The following is a 15,149-nucleotide window of genomic DNA, read 5'->3' as shown; positions in this document are numbered from 1 at the left end:
TTGTTAGTTATATTTACATTCCTCTGCACTCACCCCTGTCACTCATGTGGGCTCATGGAGGACGACATGCCTGCAAGTCGGCGTTCTCTGCCGCTCACTGCGCATGTCACAGACGCATCATCATGTTGAAACGCCATATCAGCCAATGAGGCGCCCTGTGTGGCATTTTTCACATGGCGCATGCGCAGTAGAGCCGAAAACCGCCATGTTGGTAGTGGCTGATCATTCACTATATTGTCTATACACTTATGCACATTAATAGTGCTCGCGCTGCAGCGCTAGGTAAGTATATACCGTTAAGACACTCATATGTCAGCGACTGCACAATTGCGTATAAAAAGGGCCTTATGTTAATTTAAAATCAGCCATTTACCATGGAGTGCTGTCTGGCTACACAAAGCACCCACACCCAAAATAAAGCGATCTAACACCCAATAGGAAGTATGTATTATTTAATGTTTATTTCAAATTTATAAGTGCCAAATATATTCCTTTATGGACTTAAATGGACTATATAAGGTGTATAAAAATACCGCGGCACTACGGACGACTGCTTCTCAAAACAGCCCCTGTGAGCCAATAGAGTTACTCTGCCCCTCAGTTGTCCCTCCGGACCAAAGTGTTGCAGACATAACATCTATATGGTATTTTCACCATTGTCCTGGTTCACTTATCTCATATACTAAAGACATTCAACACTCAGTTGTTTTTACTATTTATTTAGATGAAAAATCCACCCGGGTCATAGGCACTGTAATAGCCAAACAGCAAGAATTACATTGAATATTCGTATATATTTAGTAATAATAAAAAATAAACAAAAGCAAATTAATCTCTCTGTCCTCCATGATACCACATTCTGTCCAGGTGACATTTTTCAGGAATAGCATCTGTTGGGTAAAAAATAAGATAAAAATAACTGATATGAAGTATCCGACATATCTTAAAACATCCTGGCCCCAATTATACAGGAAGGAAAAAGGTTAGTACATACCCCCTATAACACCGTATGAATATTAAAATCTGCATTTAATCCTTTCGGTTTGAAATAAACATTAAATAATACATACTTCCTATTGGGTGTTAGATCGCTTTATTTTGGGTGTGGGTGCTTTGTGTAGCCAGACAGCACTCCATGGTAAATGGCTGATTTTAAATTAACATAAGGCCCTTTTTATACGCAATTGTGCAGTCGCTGACATATGAGTGTCTTAACGGTATATACTTACCTAGCGCTGCAGCGCGAGCACTATTAATGTGCATAAGTGTATAGACAATATAGTGAATGATCAGCCACTACCAACATGGCGGTTTTCGGCGCTACTGCGCATGCGCCATGTGAAAAATGCCACACAGGGCGCCTCATTGGCTGATTCAACATGATGATGCGTCTGTGACATGCGCAGTGAGCGGCAGAGAACGCCGACTTGCAGGCATGTCGTCCTCCATGAGCCCACATGAGTGACAGGGGTGAGTGCAGAGGAATGTAAATATAACTAACAAATATATCTATTATTATTATAATTGTGAATATCTTCAGGATAATCTGCTGGGTTATAGATAGCTTGGTTTTAATGCACATAAGCACAACGCACCTTATATATGAGCACTGGATGCAAATGTAAATGAATATGAACAATGTATATGTCATTATGAACACTAATAGTATGTAAAATTTAAAAAAAAATGTTTTAATTGGACCTAATTTAACATGGGTTGAGACACATAAATAGATACTAGGAATGGTTACTCACTGCTTGATAAAGGCTCAGATGGAGCTGAAACGTCACCCGGCTATGTGGGTCGATTAAACCTTCCACATTTTTCACTTAAACTATGGAGTGCTGCCCCTTTTTTGAGTGTTTGTATATATATATATATATATACACATATACATACACACACATACATACACACACACACATATATATATATATCCCCGCCTCATCCCCAATGGGGGTGGTCTTTTTTGTCCTTTCTCAACCTGGGAGGCCTGGGAGTTTGAGAGGTCTGCGCAGGATCTTAGCTGTTCCCAGCATTGCTCTTTTCTGGACAGAGATCTCAATGTTGCTCCTGGGATCGGTTGTAGCCTGTCTTCCAACTTAGGGGTCACTGCTCCAAGTGCTCCTATCACCAGTGGAATCACTGTTGCCTTCACCTTCCACATCTTCTCCAGTTCTCCTTTGAGGCCCTGGTATTTCTCCAGCTTCTCATATTCCTTCTTTCTGATGTTGCTGGGCACTGCCACATCTATTATTGCTGTATTCTGGTCCCTGTCTACCATCACTATGTCTGGTTGGTTAGCCAACACCTGCTTATCTGTCTGGAACTTGAAGTCCCACCGGATTTTAGCCCTTTCATTCTCCACCACTTTTTCTGGGGTCTCCCACTTGGACTTAGGGGGGACTTATCCCATATGCTGTGCAGATGTTCCTGTATACAATCCCCGCTGTATGGTTGTGGCGTTCGGCATACGCTGTTCTTGCATTTTGCATCCCGCCGCTATGTGTTGGACGGTTTCTGAGGGTTCTTTGCATAGTCTGCACCTTGGGTCTTGTCTTGTTTGGTAGATTCCTGCTTCTATGGATCTGGTACTTAGTGCTTCCTCTTGTTCCGCAATGATTGGTGCCTCTGTTTTGTTTCCGAGTCCCGCTTTCTCCAGCCATTGGTAGGATTTCTCCATGTCTTCCACCTCCATTATCTGTCGATTGTACATCCCATGCAGCGGCTTGTCTTGCCATGGCGCCTCATGGTCCAGTTCTTCCTTCCAGATCTGTTGTTGTTGCTGCTGCCTTAGGCTTTCTCTCAGCATCTCATCTTTTGGTGCCATTTTTCTGATGTATTCCTGGATACTCCTTGTTTCATCCGTGATGGTGGCTTGCATGCTTATAAACCCTCCTTCCTGTTGGTGTACAATCTTTGGGTGTTAGATTTAGGGTGGAGACCTCCATGCATTGTGAGGAGCTTTCGTGTCTTCACATCTGCAGCTTCCATCTCTTCTTTGGACCAGCTCACTATGCCAGCATGGTATCTGATAACTGGCAGGACATATGTACTGATGGCGCGGGTTTTATTCTTCCCATTGAGCTTGCTCTTTGGGACCTGTCTTAGCCTTTGGTGGTATTTGGATGTTACGGCTTTCTTTGTCTTTGTAATTCCACTCCATCAGTCTTGACTACTTGCCTCTTTACTACCAACTGGCCGCACTTTCCAGTCCGAAGGACATCCAGATGTTCTTCACTGTAGATCCTTGTCAGGTGGATCAGTGAGTTGATGTCTTATTTGTTTTTCGCATACAGCTTGATGTCATCCATGTACAGGAGGTGGCTGCTGGTGTTTCCACTCTTGAACTTTTATTCATAGCCAGACTCTGTAATTATCCGACTGAGGGGGTTCACACCTATGCACAACAACAATGGGGACAGAGCATCACCTTGGTATATGCCGCATTTGATGGTTACTTGTGCTAGTTTTCTTGAGTTGACTTCCAATGTTGTTCTCCATTGCCCCATTGACTTTCTGAGGAAGCTTCTTAATTTCCTGCTGACATTGTACCGAGCCAAGCATTCACAGATCCATGTGTGCGACATTGAGTCATAGGCTTTCCTGTAGTCAATCCAGGCTGTGCTGAGATTGGTCTGTCTAGATCTTGAGTGACTGCTCTATCTACTAGGAGCAGGTGCTTGGAGCCTCTGGTGTCAGTCACAATGCCTTTCTGAGCTGGATTCATGTACTAGTTCATATGGTTCTGTAGCTTGGTGGCTATGATGCCTGACAGGAGTTTCCATGTTGTTGGAAGGCAGTTTATTGGGTTGGAGTTGGATGGTACTGTTCCTTTGTGAGGATCTTTCATGATCAGCACGGTTCTTCCTGGTGTTAGCCAAGCTGGGTGGTGGCCTGCTTCTAGCAGTTGGTTCATCTGCTTTGCCATGCAGTCATGTACCGCTGTTAATTTCTTTAGCCAGTAGGTGTGGATCATTTCTGGGCCAGGTGCTGTCCAGCTCTTCATGTTCTTGACCTGCTGTTGGATGTCTGCTTCTGTAATGGTGACTGGTTCTTTCTCTAGGTAGTTGCTGTGTTTCATTCTCAGATCTTGCAGTCACAATGCACTGGTGTTGTGTGATTTATATATATTTTTTTCCTTCTCCCATATGTTCCTCCAGTATTGTTCAGTCTCCGCTATTGGTGGAGTTGCTGCCTTTGTGCTGTTATTCTGTAGTTGGGAGTACACCTTGGATGGTTCTTTGGAGAACAGGTCATTTATCCTCTTGGCCTCAGCTTCTCTGGTATATCTCCATTGTCTTGCAGCAAGTACTGTGAGCCTTTGTTTAGCAGTCTCTAGGGGGTCGGGCCTTTGTACTTGTCTAACTTGGTCTTATTCTTGATTTTTACACCCTTCTGTATTTCTGTCAGTTGGCCGACTTCCCTTCGTGTCATCTCTATATATATTTCAGCTTTATCGCCATAAAATGAGGGGGGCCCAGACATTTCTTGCACAGAGGACCTAAGCTTTCAGTGTCCACTCCTGGATTGAGCCACACATTTGTGGAAGAATATGATCACACAAGGGAGGAGATTTGTGAGCACCTCCAAAGAAGAGTTGTTGATGCTCATAAGGATGGAAAAATGTTACAAAACCATCTCTACACAGTTTGGACTTCACCAAGCCACAGTCAGATTATCTACAAATGGAGGAAATTCAAGACGATTATTACCCTCCCCAGGAGTTATCGACAAACAAAGGTCTCTCCAAGAAGAAGGCATAATAGTCTGTAATGTCACAAAAGGAACCCAAGGTAGTCTCTAAGCAACTAAAGGACTCTCACATTAATGTTAAATTTGTGATTCCACGGTCAGAAGGACAGTGAACAAGAATGATGAGCATGGCCGGATTACAAAGAGAAAGTCAACTGCTCTACAAAATGAATACTGCTATGTAGCTGTAGTTTGCTCAAGATCTCAGATTAGGTCATCTCCAGATATCTCAAGCACACAAGAAGTTAACGACACGTCTGTACTGAGAAATTCAATATTGGCCAAATTTTGAGAGAAAAAAACAACAACTATTTGAAGCCATATCTAGTAGGATGGTCTTGCTGGGCCGAACGTAAACCATATAGAGCTGGTACAGCACAGCTCCGTACACTGCGGTCATCCTCAGGGGCTACATTGTCCTGAGCTGTGCTGAACCAGCTCCATACACAGTTTTAACTTCCTGGGCCAGCAGGACTACCCAACAGCTGATCGGTGGGATTGTTGGATCCCCAGAATTTGAAAGTCATGACAACTTATGAATAGGTCATAAATTTCTTAAAAAATATAAACAATATAAGCCATACTCAAAAATAAGCCCTAGTTATAATCAGGATCTGTGTTTGAAGGAGGGGGGAGAAACTGGTCAATTGCCCTGGGCCCCAAGTATTTGTACTCCAAGATTAAGACTGCTTTCCTTAAAGGACCATTATGTCACCAAAAGTCCTTTAACGGCAAGAGTTTAGAGGAACTGAAGAATAAATGGGCTGGCATGTATTTTTATGCGCGCAGTGTGCGTATATATATATATATATATATATATATATATATATATATACACATACATACGTGTATGTGTGCATGTTTGTGTAGTGTGCGCGCGCTTGTGTATGTGTAATGCGTGCATGTACATGTGTACGTGTAGTTTGCGCGCGCATGTGTGTAGTGTGTGCATGTACGTGTAGTGTGTGCATGTACATGTGTATATACGCATGTATGTGTGATGGCGTGGTTATATTTGAATAAATCTTGATTTTTTTTTGTTTGTTCAAGAATAAATGTGGATGGTTGTTCATGGGGAAAAAAAAAAAAAGATGATATCTCGTGAAAATAAGCCCTGACCCATCCTTCGTAGCAAAAAGTTATATACAAGACAGTCATATTTGGAGAAACATGGTAGCTGTTGTCCGAATGATCAGCAATCTCCTCCGACTTCCCGACACATAGGAAAGCCCGGACGAGGTGTTCTGTATGAGAGGACGGCTGCTAGACTCCTCTGGAAACTGCTCATCTCCACCCCAGAACAAAAGGATCAACCACTGGACAAACATGCTGAGCAGTCTCTCCTCCAAAATAATTGTCTGGAGAGAAATAAGAAGGCCCCTTTAAATATTAGGCTGCCAGATGACTTGAATGTAATGTGAATATTAGATGCTGGACATCCCCTTTAAAGAAACGTTGTATGAACTTAAGCCAAGAGTGGAGTTTTGGTGGAGCCGCCGTACCACCCTGCACATTGTGGCTCCTGTAATCACCGCGGAGTAGGCACTTTCTACTAATGAAGTTAGAACAGAGGAGACGTTCAGTGACTTTTATTGAAGTGCTTAAAAACATAGTAACAGTTCATGAACATTCGTAAACATAAGCGACACTTATAAAATAGAGATATACATATTTGGTAGAGCAATATATATATATATATATACTTGGCTTGGAGAATGTGACCTGCTCCCTCCACAGCTCACCCAGAGATTAAAAACAAACAGGAATGGGAAACCACAGACGACTTCAAATATTGCCAGAAACGGGGTTTTGTTTTATTAACGATGTCTCGTTGGAAGACCCTCAACAACGCATGAAAAAAAGAGCATTCTACTGAAGACGAGGATGTTCTGACCATGTTATACCAGGATAGACTAAGTGCATGTGATTACGAAGCCAGTAGAGAAGGGGATGACAACCGTCCGATCTCAGGCATTCATCTCGCACCTTACGCCTCAGTCTTATGTTCTACCCCCAAGATCTGTTATTTCTTCTTTTAGGTTTCGCTCAAGTCAGAATCTAATTTTGCGAATAGTCTAGATTTCGACAGAACAGAAAGAGACGGTCAGAAACGAGAGTAGGTCGGAGACGTGCGGAGGTCGGACATGACGGCTGTGTGCACAATGCTACGATTTATGGGTAGAGCCAGTCTTGTAAACAGACGATTGGACTATGAGGCCTGGGTTCACGTTATAGGAGAGGTTACTCTACCATACGGGAGGAACGGAGCACGAGAAGCCTTTCTTGCCAAGCACTGGTTGGGAGCGGGAGGTCACTTGGTGACGATCCGGTATTTGTTACTTAGCTGGTTTTCTATTAGTCTTTGCACTACAGAGGTCTGTAGACCCTTGAACTGTAGTCCCTTCGATGGTAGTGTTCATAGATGTCTGCGCCGATACATGTGATCACCCATCCTGTCCAAACTTCAGTGATTCACTCAGACTTTGTACTGTTGATGCCGTAACACCAGGTGCCCCCCCACGACCCATCTTTTGGATTTTGTCTCTACATTTTTCTCAAATTAACTTTTTAATTGTCTCTTGGTCCAGCAACAGCTTCTCATACTGCGTTCTTGTTAAATTCCATTCATAATAGATCTATTGGAAAATTAAACAAACAAAAACAAACACAGGACTGGAACCATGTATTTCACAGGCCCTAAACAAACATCCATAACTTCGATGACTTTTGATATGTAGCTAACACAAAAGGAATCTACTGATTATCCAGACACCAACAGTGGCTGATTTGGGGCAGCTATACATATTTCTATAGAGACTTTTTATACTACTATTCTTCGTGTTGAGGAGCGGTGCGGGGCTGCGGCACCTCGGCCTTCAGGTCCAGACTCCATGGTGGAGGGATGGGGCATCATTCAAAGTCTCAACTAACAAGTCAAACCAGGAGTCCTAAACCAATCCTCCACAACCCAACACACTGGCAGAGCGAGTCTACATGGTAAAGAATGGCATCTACGGCATTGATAAGACACTGGTGGTTTCCATACATCGATGATCTTCACGGCTGAATATGCAGAAGACCTGAGTAGTGTATGGTTGACACGGAAAGCACTGGAAGACAGGACTATTCCCGAAAACAAAATATTCGTCGCCCTACACCTACGGAGACGTCTGAGTGGATCGATCTCCATCTTTACCGTCACGCCCCAAATAAGAGGGATTTTTGACCTACAGTCAACTGCTATATTTTGCGTAAGATCCTGTACTTGACCCGGCATGAGTTTTATTTTCATAGTGGCGATATTACTTCACTATGGCGGCTCCGCACCAAACATACCAAATCACGTAAGTCTTTGGAACGGACCAGGAAACAAACATAAAATTTATTGCTGAACAGAACCTACTTAAAATAAAAAAAAAAACAACCACGTAAAAGTTTGACGTATCGGAAATATACAGACTGAAGAAACAGCAAAAACAAACAGCCGAGAAAGGAAGAACTCAGGAGAGAAGTGTATAGAAGGCGGCAGGAAATCCACGTATCTCCCTCTGTATACCGTACATCCAGGCAAGCAACCGGTCACAATGCAGACACCACCTGCTTAGTGTCTGAACACTGCGGAGGTGGTCTTCTCATTCCCAGACCCCCATAGTTCTACAGAATGAGCCAGTCATTATACAAAACACACTTTTCCATGAAAACCGCATAACTCGGGATACTTATCAGAAACTTGAGTCTTACGCTCCAAATCACATCCAGAGCTGCAATCAAAATTCTTCTGCTTGGATTTTTTGTTTAAAACTATTGTAAATTTGTACAGATCTCCCAAAAAGCACCAAGGGGCAGCGTGCAGAGACAAGACCAGCAGGTGGCAGTAGAGAGATGTGGGTCCTGTATCCTGAGAGACACCAGCGCACTAGTAGCCGCAGCTCTAGATGTGACTAGAGTAGAAGACTCTAGAATTCAGTATTAAGAGATGTAGATGTGAACTGTAACCACAAGTGAATATATGGCCGTTGTCAGGAAACACCCTCCGCTCCCCATTACCGGGCACGCTACTCTCGCCATCTTGGATATTACATGCTCTGCTTTAATGAGCGGGTGAGGCGGTGTTTAAGGCGATAGCATGCTTCTGAAATATTACAGCCAGAGTCCCTTAACATGGACTCGTCCTGTGTGACTACTGGCCGCGATCCTGCACAAGCCGAGCATGTAACACAGCAGAATATGAAGGTGCGCTAGAAAGAAGGGGGCGGAATATATCTCAGCATCAGGATGGTGTAGAATCCATCAATGTGTCTGCCGAGACAGGTGGGTTATAAGTGATCCAATATGGCTGCTCGCCGACATCTCTTGTACAAGAGCTCTATTTACCACGACGAGGAATATGAGAAGTGTGGATGCTCGTCTCTTCACACTCGTTGTGCTGTCGGCTCCCTGGACTGAATCCCAGACAACGTGATCACGCTCGAGAAACTTACTGCAAACACAACGGATGTTCCCGCAATGAGGAGAGCAGCGAAGCATGGATTGTATGGAGGTCGTCTTTCATAGTCCTAGTTCTGTACTGTTGTGGGCTCTCAAAAGCCACCACGATCATGGTGGAATATGGCAAGTCATTCCCCCGACCGTCATGTTTGGAAGACGTCAAGCATTGGACAAAGTTTAGAAGAACAGTTCTGAAAGTTTCATGCCGAGGCTTTAGAGGTGTGTGTCCAACCTGGATACAAGATTCCACCATAGGAACAAGTCCTCCCCTCAACCACCGATGGTCACCACGGGGAGGAGCTGCTATCAGTCTACTTGTTTGTTTCCAGCGGTGCTTGGAGCAGAGTTGGTGCCTGGTCCATGATACGCACCAGCAGCTTATCAATGTAGTCTTCCAGCTCTCGCACGTGGGTTTCCTTTCTGGATAAGTCGGCCTCGCGCTGGAGCAGCATCTGGATCAGCTCATCGTGGGTGAGGTGGTAATACTTGGCAGCCTGGTCTGGTAGGCCGAGATCCTGGAGGGGAGAAGAAAATGGAATGAACCAGAGAAAAAAAAACAAAAAAAAAAAAAACAGAACAATGGTAATAAATGCCAGGTCACCATCATGTCTGGGAGGTCTGCTGAAGATATGCCACATACCCAGAAACCCAAGACATGTGGATGTCAGAGCACATGGGCCACTTAGGACCCTCGCCGTAAGCCCCCTCCATTACATGAGGCAGTGTCCCTTTATCCCCCCCATTACATGATCTATGGGGTCGTGTCCCTTCTATTCCCCCATTACCGGATATATGGGACCGTGTCCCTTCTATTCCCCCATTACATGATATATGGGGCCGTGTCCCCTCTATTCCCCCATTACATGATATATGGGGCCATGTCCCCTCTATTCCACCATTACATGATATATGGGGCCGTGTCCCCTCTATCCCCCATTACATGATATATGGGGCCGTGTCCCCTCTATTCCACCATTACATGATATATGGGGCCGTGTCCCCTCTATTCCCCCCATTACATGATATATGGAGCAGTGTCCCCTCTATTCCCCCATTACATGATACATGGGGCCGTGTCCCCTCTATTCCCCCATTACATGATATATGGGGCCGTGTCCCCTCTATTCCCCCATTACATGATATATGGGGCCGTGTCCCCTCTATTCCCCCATTACATGATATATGGGGCCGTGTCCCCTCTATTCCCCCATTACATGATATATGGGGCCGTGTCCCCTCTATTCCCCCATTACATGATATATGGGGCCGTGTCCCCTCTATTCCCCCCCCATTATATGATATATGGGGCAGTGTCCCCTCTATTCCCCCATTACATGATATATGGGGCCGTGTCCCCTCTATTCCCCCATTACATGATATATGGGGCCGTGTCCCCTCTATTCCCCCATTACATGATATATGGGGCCGTGTCCCCTTTTTCCCCCCCCATTACATGATATATGGGGCCGTGTCCCCTCTATTCCACCATTACATGATATATGGACCGTGTCCCCTCTATCCCCCCCATTACATGATATATGGGGCAGTGTCCCCTCTATTCCCCCATTACATGATATATGGGGCCGTGTCCCCTCTATTCCCCCATTACATGATATATGGGGCCGTGTCCCCTCTATTCCCCCATTACATGATATATGGGGCCGTGTCCCCTCTATTCCCCCCCCATTAAATGATATATGGGGCAGTGTCCCCTCTATTCCCCCATTACATGATATATGGGGCCGTGTCCCCTCTATTCCCCCATTACATGATATATGGGGCCGTGTCCCCTTTTTTCCCCCCCATTACATGATATATGGGGCCGTGTCCCCTTCTTTCCCCCATTACATGATATATGGGGCCGTGTCCCCTTTTTTCCCCCATTACATGATATATGGACCGTGTCCCCTCTATCCCCCCCATTACATGATATATGGGGCCGTGTCCTCTATTCCCCCATTACATGATATATGGGGCCGTGTCCCCTCTATTCCCCGCATTACATGATATATGGGGCCGTGTCCCCTCTATTCCCCGCATTACATGATATATGGGGCCGTGTCCCCTCTATTCCCCGCATTACATGATATATGGGGCCGTGTCCCCTCTATCCCCCCCATTACATGATATATGGGGCCGTGTCCCCTCTATCCCCCCCATTACATGATATATGGGGCCGTGTCCCCTCTATTCCCCCATTACATGATATATGGGGCCGTGTCCCCTCTATTTCCCGCATTACATGATATATGGGGCCGTGTCCCCTTTTTTCCCCCATTACATGATATATGGGGCCGTGTCCCCTCTATTCCCCCCATTACATGATATATGGGGCAGTGTCCCCTCTATTCCACCATTACATGATATATGGAGCGTGTCCCCTCTATCCCCCCCATTACATGATATATGGGGCCGTGTCCCCTCTATCCCCCCCATTACATGATATATGGGGCAGTGTCCCCTCTATTCCACCATTACATGATATATGGAGCGTGTCCCCTCTATCCCCCCCATTACATGATATATGGGGCCGTGTCCCCTCTATTCCCCCATTACATGATATATGGGGCCGTGTCCCCTCTATTAAACCATTACATGATATATGGGGCCGTGTCCCCTCTATTCCCCCATTACATGATATATGGGGCCGTGTCCCCTCTATTCCCCCATTACATGATATATGGGGCCGTGTCCCCTCTATTAAACCATTACATGATATATGGGGCCGTGTCCCCTCTATTCCCCCCATTACATGATATATGGGGTCGTGTCCCCTCTATTTCCCCCATTACATGATATACGGGCTGTGTCCCCTATTACATGATATATGGGGTCGTGTCCCCTCTATTTCCCCCATTACATGACATATGGGGCAGTGTCCCCTCTATTCCCCCCATTACATGACATATGGGGCAGTGTCCCCTCTATTCCCCCCCCCCATTACATGATATATGGGGTCGTGTCCCCTCTATTCCCCCATTACATGATATATGGAGCCGTGTCCCCTCTATTCCCCCCATTACATGATATATGGGGCCCGTGTCCCCTCTATTCCCCCCATTACATGACATATGGGGCCGTGTCCCCTCTGTCCCCCATTACATGATATATGGGGCCGTGTCCCCTCTATTCCCCCCATTACATGATATATGGGGCCCGTGTCCCCTCTATTCCCCCCATTACATGACATATGGGGCCGTGTCCCCTCTGTCCCCCATTACATGATATATGGGGCTGTGTCCCCTCTATTCCCCCCCATTATATGATATATGGGGCAGTGTCCCCTCTATTCCCCCCATTATATGATATATGGGGCCGTGTCCCCTCTATTCCCCCCATTATATGATATATGGGGCCGTGTCCCCTCTATTCCCCCATTACATGATATATGGGGCAGTGTCCCCTCTATTCCCCCCATTACATGATATATGGGGCCGTGTCCCCTCTATTCCCCCCATTATATGATATATGGGGCCGTGTCCCCTCTATTCCCCCCATTATATGATATATGGGGCCGTGTCCCCTCTATTCCCCCATTACATGATATATGGGGCAGTGTCCCCTCTATTCCCCCCATTACATGATATATGGGGCCGTGTCCCCTCTATTCCCCCCATTACATGACATATGGGGCCGTGTCCCCTCTGTCCCCCATTACATGATATATGGGGCAGTGTCCCCTCTATTCCCCCCCATTATATGATATATGGGGCCGTGTCCCCTCTATTCCCCCCATTATATGATATATGGGGCCGTGTCCCCTCTATTCCCCCATTACATGATATATGGGGCAGTGTCCCCTCTATTCCCCCCATTATATGATATATGGGGCAGTGTGCCCCTCTATTCCCCCCATTATATGATATATGGGGCCGTGTCCCCTCTATTCCCCCATTACATGATATATGGGGCAGTGTCCTCTCTATCCCACCATTACATGACATATGGGGCCGTGTCCCCTCTATTCCCCCATTACATGATATACGGGGCAGTGTCCCCTCTATTTCCCCCCATTATATGATATATGGGGCCGTGTCCCCTCTATTCCCCCATTACATGATATATGGGGCAGTGTCCCCTCTATTCCCCCATTACCTGACACAGACATATGGGGCAGTGTCCTCTCTATCCCACCATTACATGACATATGGGGCTGTGTCCCCTCTGTCCCCCTCCATTATATGTTACGAGTTCATTCCCCACCTTCAGTTGCTCCAGGTTCTGTTTTTTCGGGGTGTTCTGTCCGGTGGTCACAGATTTCAGCATCTCCAGACCGGTGGTCAGCGCCGTGGTGATTGCCGGCCTCAGCGGTTTCTTCTCTGGGTTCGGCTCACTTAGAGTAGCGCTGATCGGTCTGACCGGGTGAGGGCTGGGAAGAGATGGAAGAACGGCTCATGTAAGGCCATGTGTTACACCATACCTACCCGCTATAGACCTGCAGAGGCAATCACAACCAACCACACACACGATGCGGGAAGACCACACAATCAGGACAGACCACCTATAGCCGCCACACTATGGCCACGGTATACGGGATATGCTCCCTGCCCGCTACGCTGTGCTATCGATGAAGAACGTTGGGGAAAAAAAAAAAAAAAATACAGATATTTCCTAATATTAGATGGAAAATTGTAATTCTTCTCTGCCCCTACTACTCTGTACAAAGACTTACAAATCCTCCACATTACTGTGCAAAAGTTTTAGGCAGTTGTTGAAAAATGCTGCAAAATAAGAAGCTTCTAAAACTAGAAGGGTCAATGGTTTATTATTATTATCTATTAACCAACTGCAACGCGAATGAACAAAAGAAAAATGTAATTTGGTGTCTGTCCCTTGCCTTCGTCACTTCCTCGAGGTACTGGTCACTTGTATAAAGTCCGGGATCTTGTAGGATTATAGTCAGGGGTGTGAGTAACAAGGGTCAGCATTTTCATATGGAGGTTGATCCACAACCTCACCTTTGTAGAGGAGAGAGTGTGGAAGACTGATTTATGGGTCTCAGGTCATACACATGGCAAGACTGAGTGCAGCAACAAGACACAAGGCAGTTATACTGCATCGGCGAGGTGCCTCCCGGGAAAATATTTCATAGCTGTGCCGATCAAGCTCATTTGTAGAAGAACCAATAATTGGGCAACGTGAATGACAACAGATGTAGTTGTCCGTTAAAGAAACAAGGCAGCAGATGAAAGGCATGTCACTTCCCAGCAGTGCCATCAGCTCAGAACTGGCAGCAACCAGTGGAACCAGCTACACCATCTACTGTTCTGAAACGTCTGACCAGAAGTGGAAGAATTGTGGCCAAACACCAGACATTCTACATAGAAACACGGCCAACTGACCACTGACTCAACCATACATGAAAACATAGGAACCAGGGTGAAGAAAAATGGCTGCAGGAGCTCTGGACTGAGGAGTTACAATGTGAAGCAGATTGTTCCCGAAGGGCCAGAGAGCGGCACAATAATGAGGGTCTGCAGGAGCAATGCAGACAGTGGAGGGTCCTGCAAGTTTGGGCCTGCAGTTTAGCAAATAGAATTGGGGATTTGGTCAGGATTAGTGGTGTCCTCAGTGCTGAGAAATCCAGGCAGATACTTCATCGTGTGATATCATCATGATGCAACTGATTGGCTCGTAATTTATTCTACAGCTGGGCAACGACCCCCAACATCCAGCCAATGTCACCAAGGCTGTGTTCACATGTCCAGTAGTGATCAGTCAGTACAAATCTGGCAGCCGTTGGCAACAAAGTTCTGCAGACAAGTTTTTAAATAACTGATCTCTGCTGGATCCGTTTGCCCAGTGCCTCCCCCCCGCCCATCCCGTGCCGCCACCCTGCCCTGCGCGGCCCAGTGCCTCCACCCCTGCCCTGCGCGGCCCAGTGCCCCACCCCGCCCTGTGCAGAA

The 15,149-nt window shown here is 46.0% G+C and overlaps 1 protein-coding gene across 2 annotated transcripts in view; it reads right to left on the bottom strand.

Moving 5' to 3' along the window:
* Window positions 1–6,329: 6,329 nt before the first annotated feature.
* LOC138657360 (rab11 family-interacting protein 1-like) overlaps window positions 6,330–15,149 on the bottom strand; it is a 62,614-nt gene continuing 53,794 nt past the window's right edge. For both annotated transcript variants that reach the window (XM_069745101.1, XM_069745103.1), the window contains exons 6-7: window positions 13,447–13,612; window positions 6,330–9,758 (exon numbers count right to left, since the gene is read on the bottom strand). In XM_069745101.1, the coding sequence (XP_069601202.1) occupies window positions 9,555–9,758; window positions 13,447–13,612 (370 nt within the window). In that variant the 3' untranslated portion in view covers window positions 6,330–9,554. The remainder of the gene's footprint in view (window positions 9,759–13,446; window positions 13,613–15,149) is intronic.

The sequence above is a fragment of the Ranitomeya imitator genome, chromosome 1 (genome assembly GCF_032444005.1).
Source record: "Ranitomeya imitator isolate aRanImi1 chromosome 1, aRanImi1.pri, whole genome shotgun sequence".
In the NCBI taxonomy this organism is placed as follows: domain Eukaryota; kingdom Metazoa; phylum Chordata; class Amphibia; order Anura; family Dendrobatidae; genus Ranitomeya; species Ranitomeya imitator.
The sequence above is the reverse complement of the archived record's forward strand: the minus strand, read 5'-3'. Positions and strand labels throughout refer to the sequence as shown.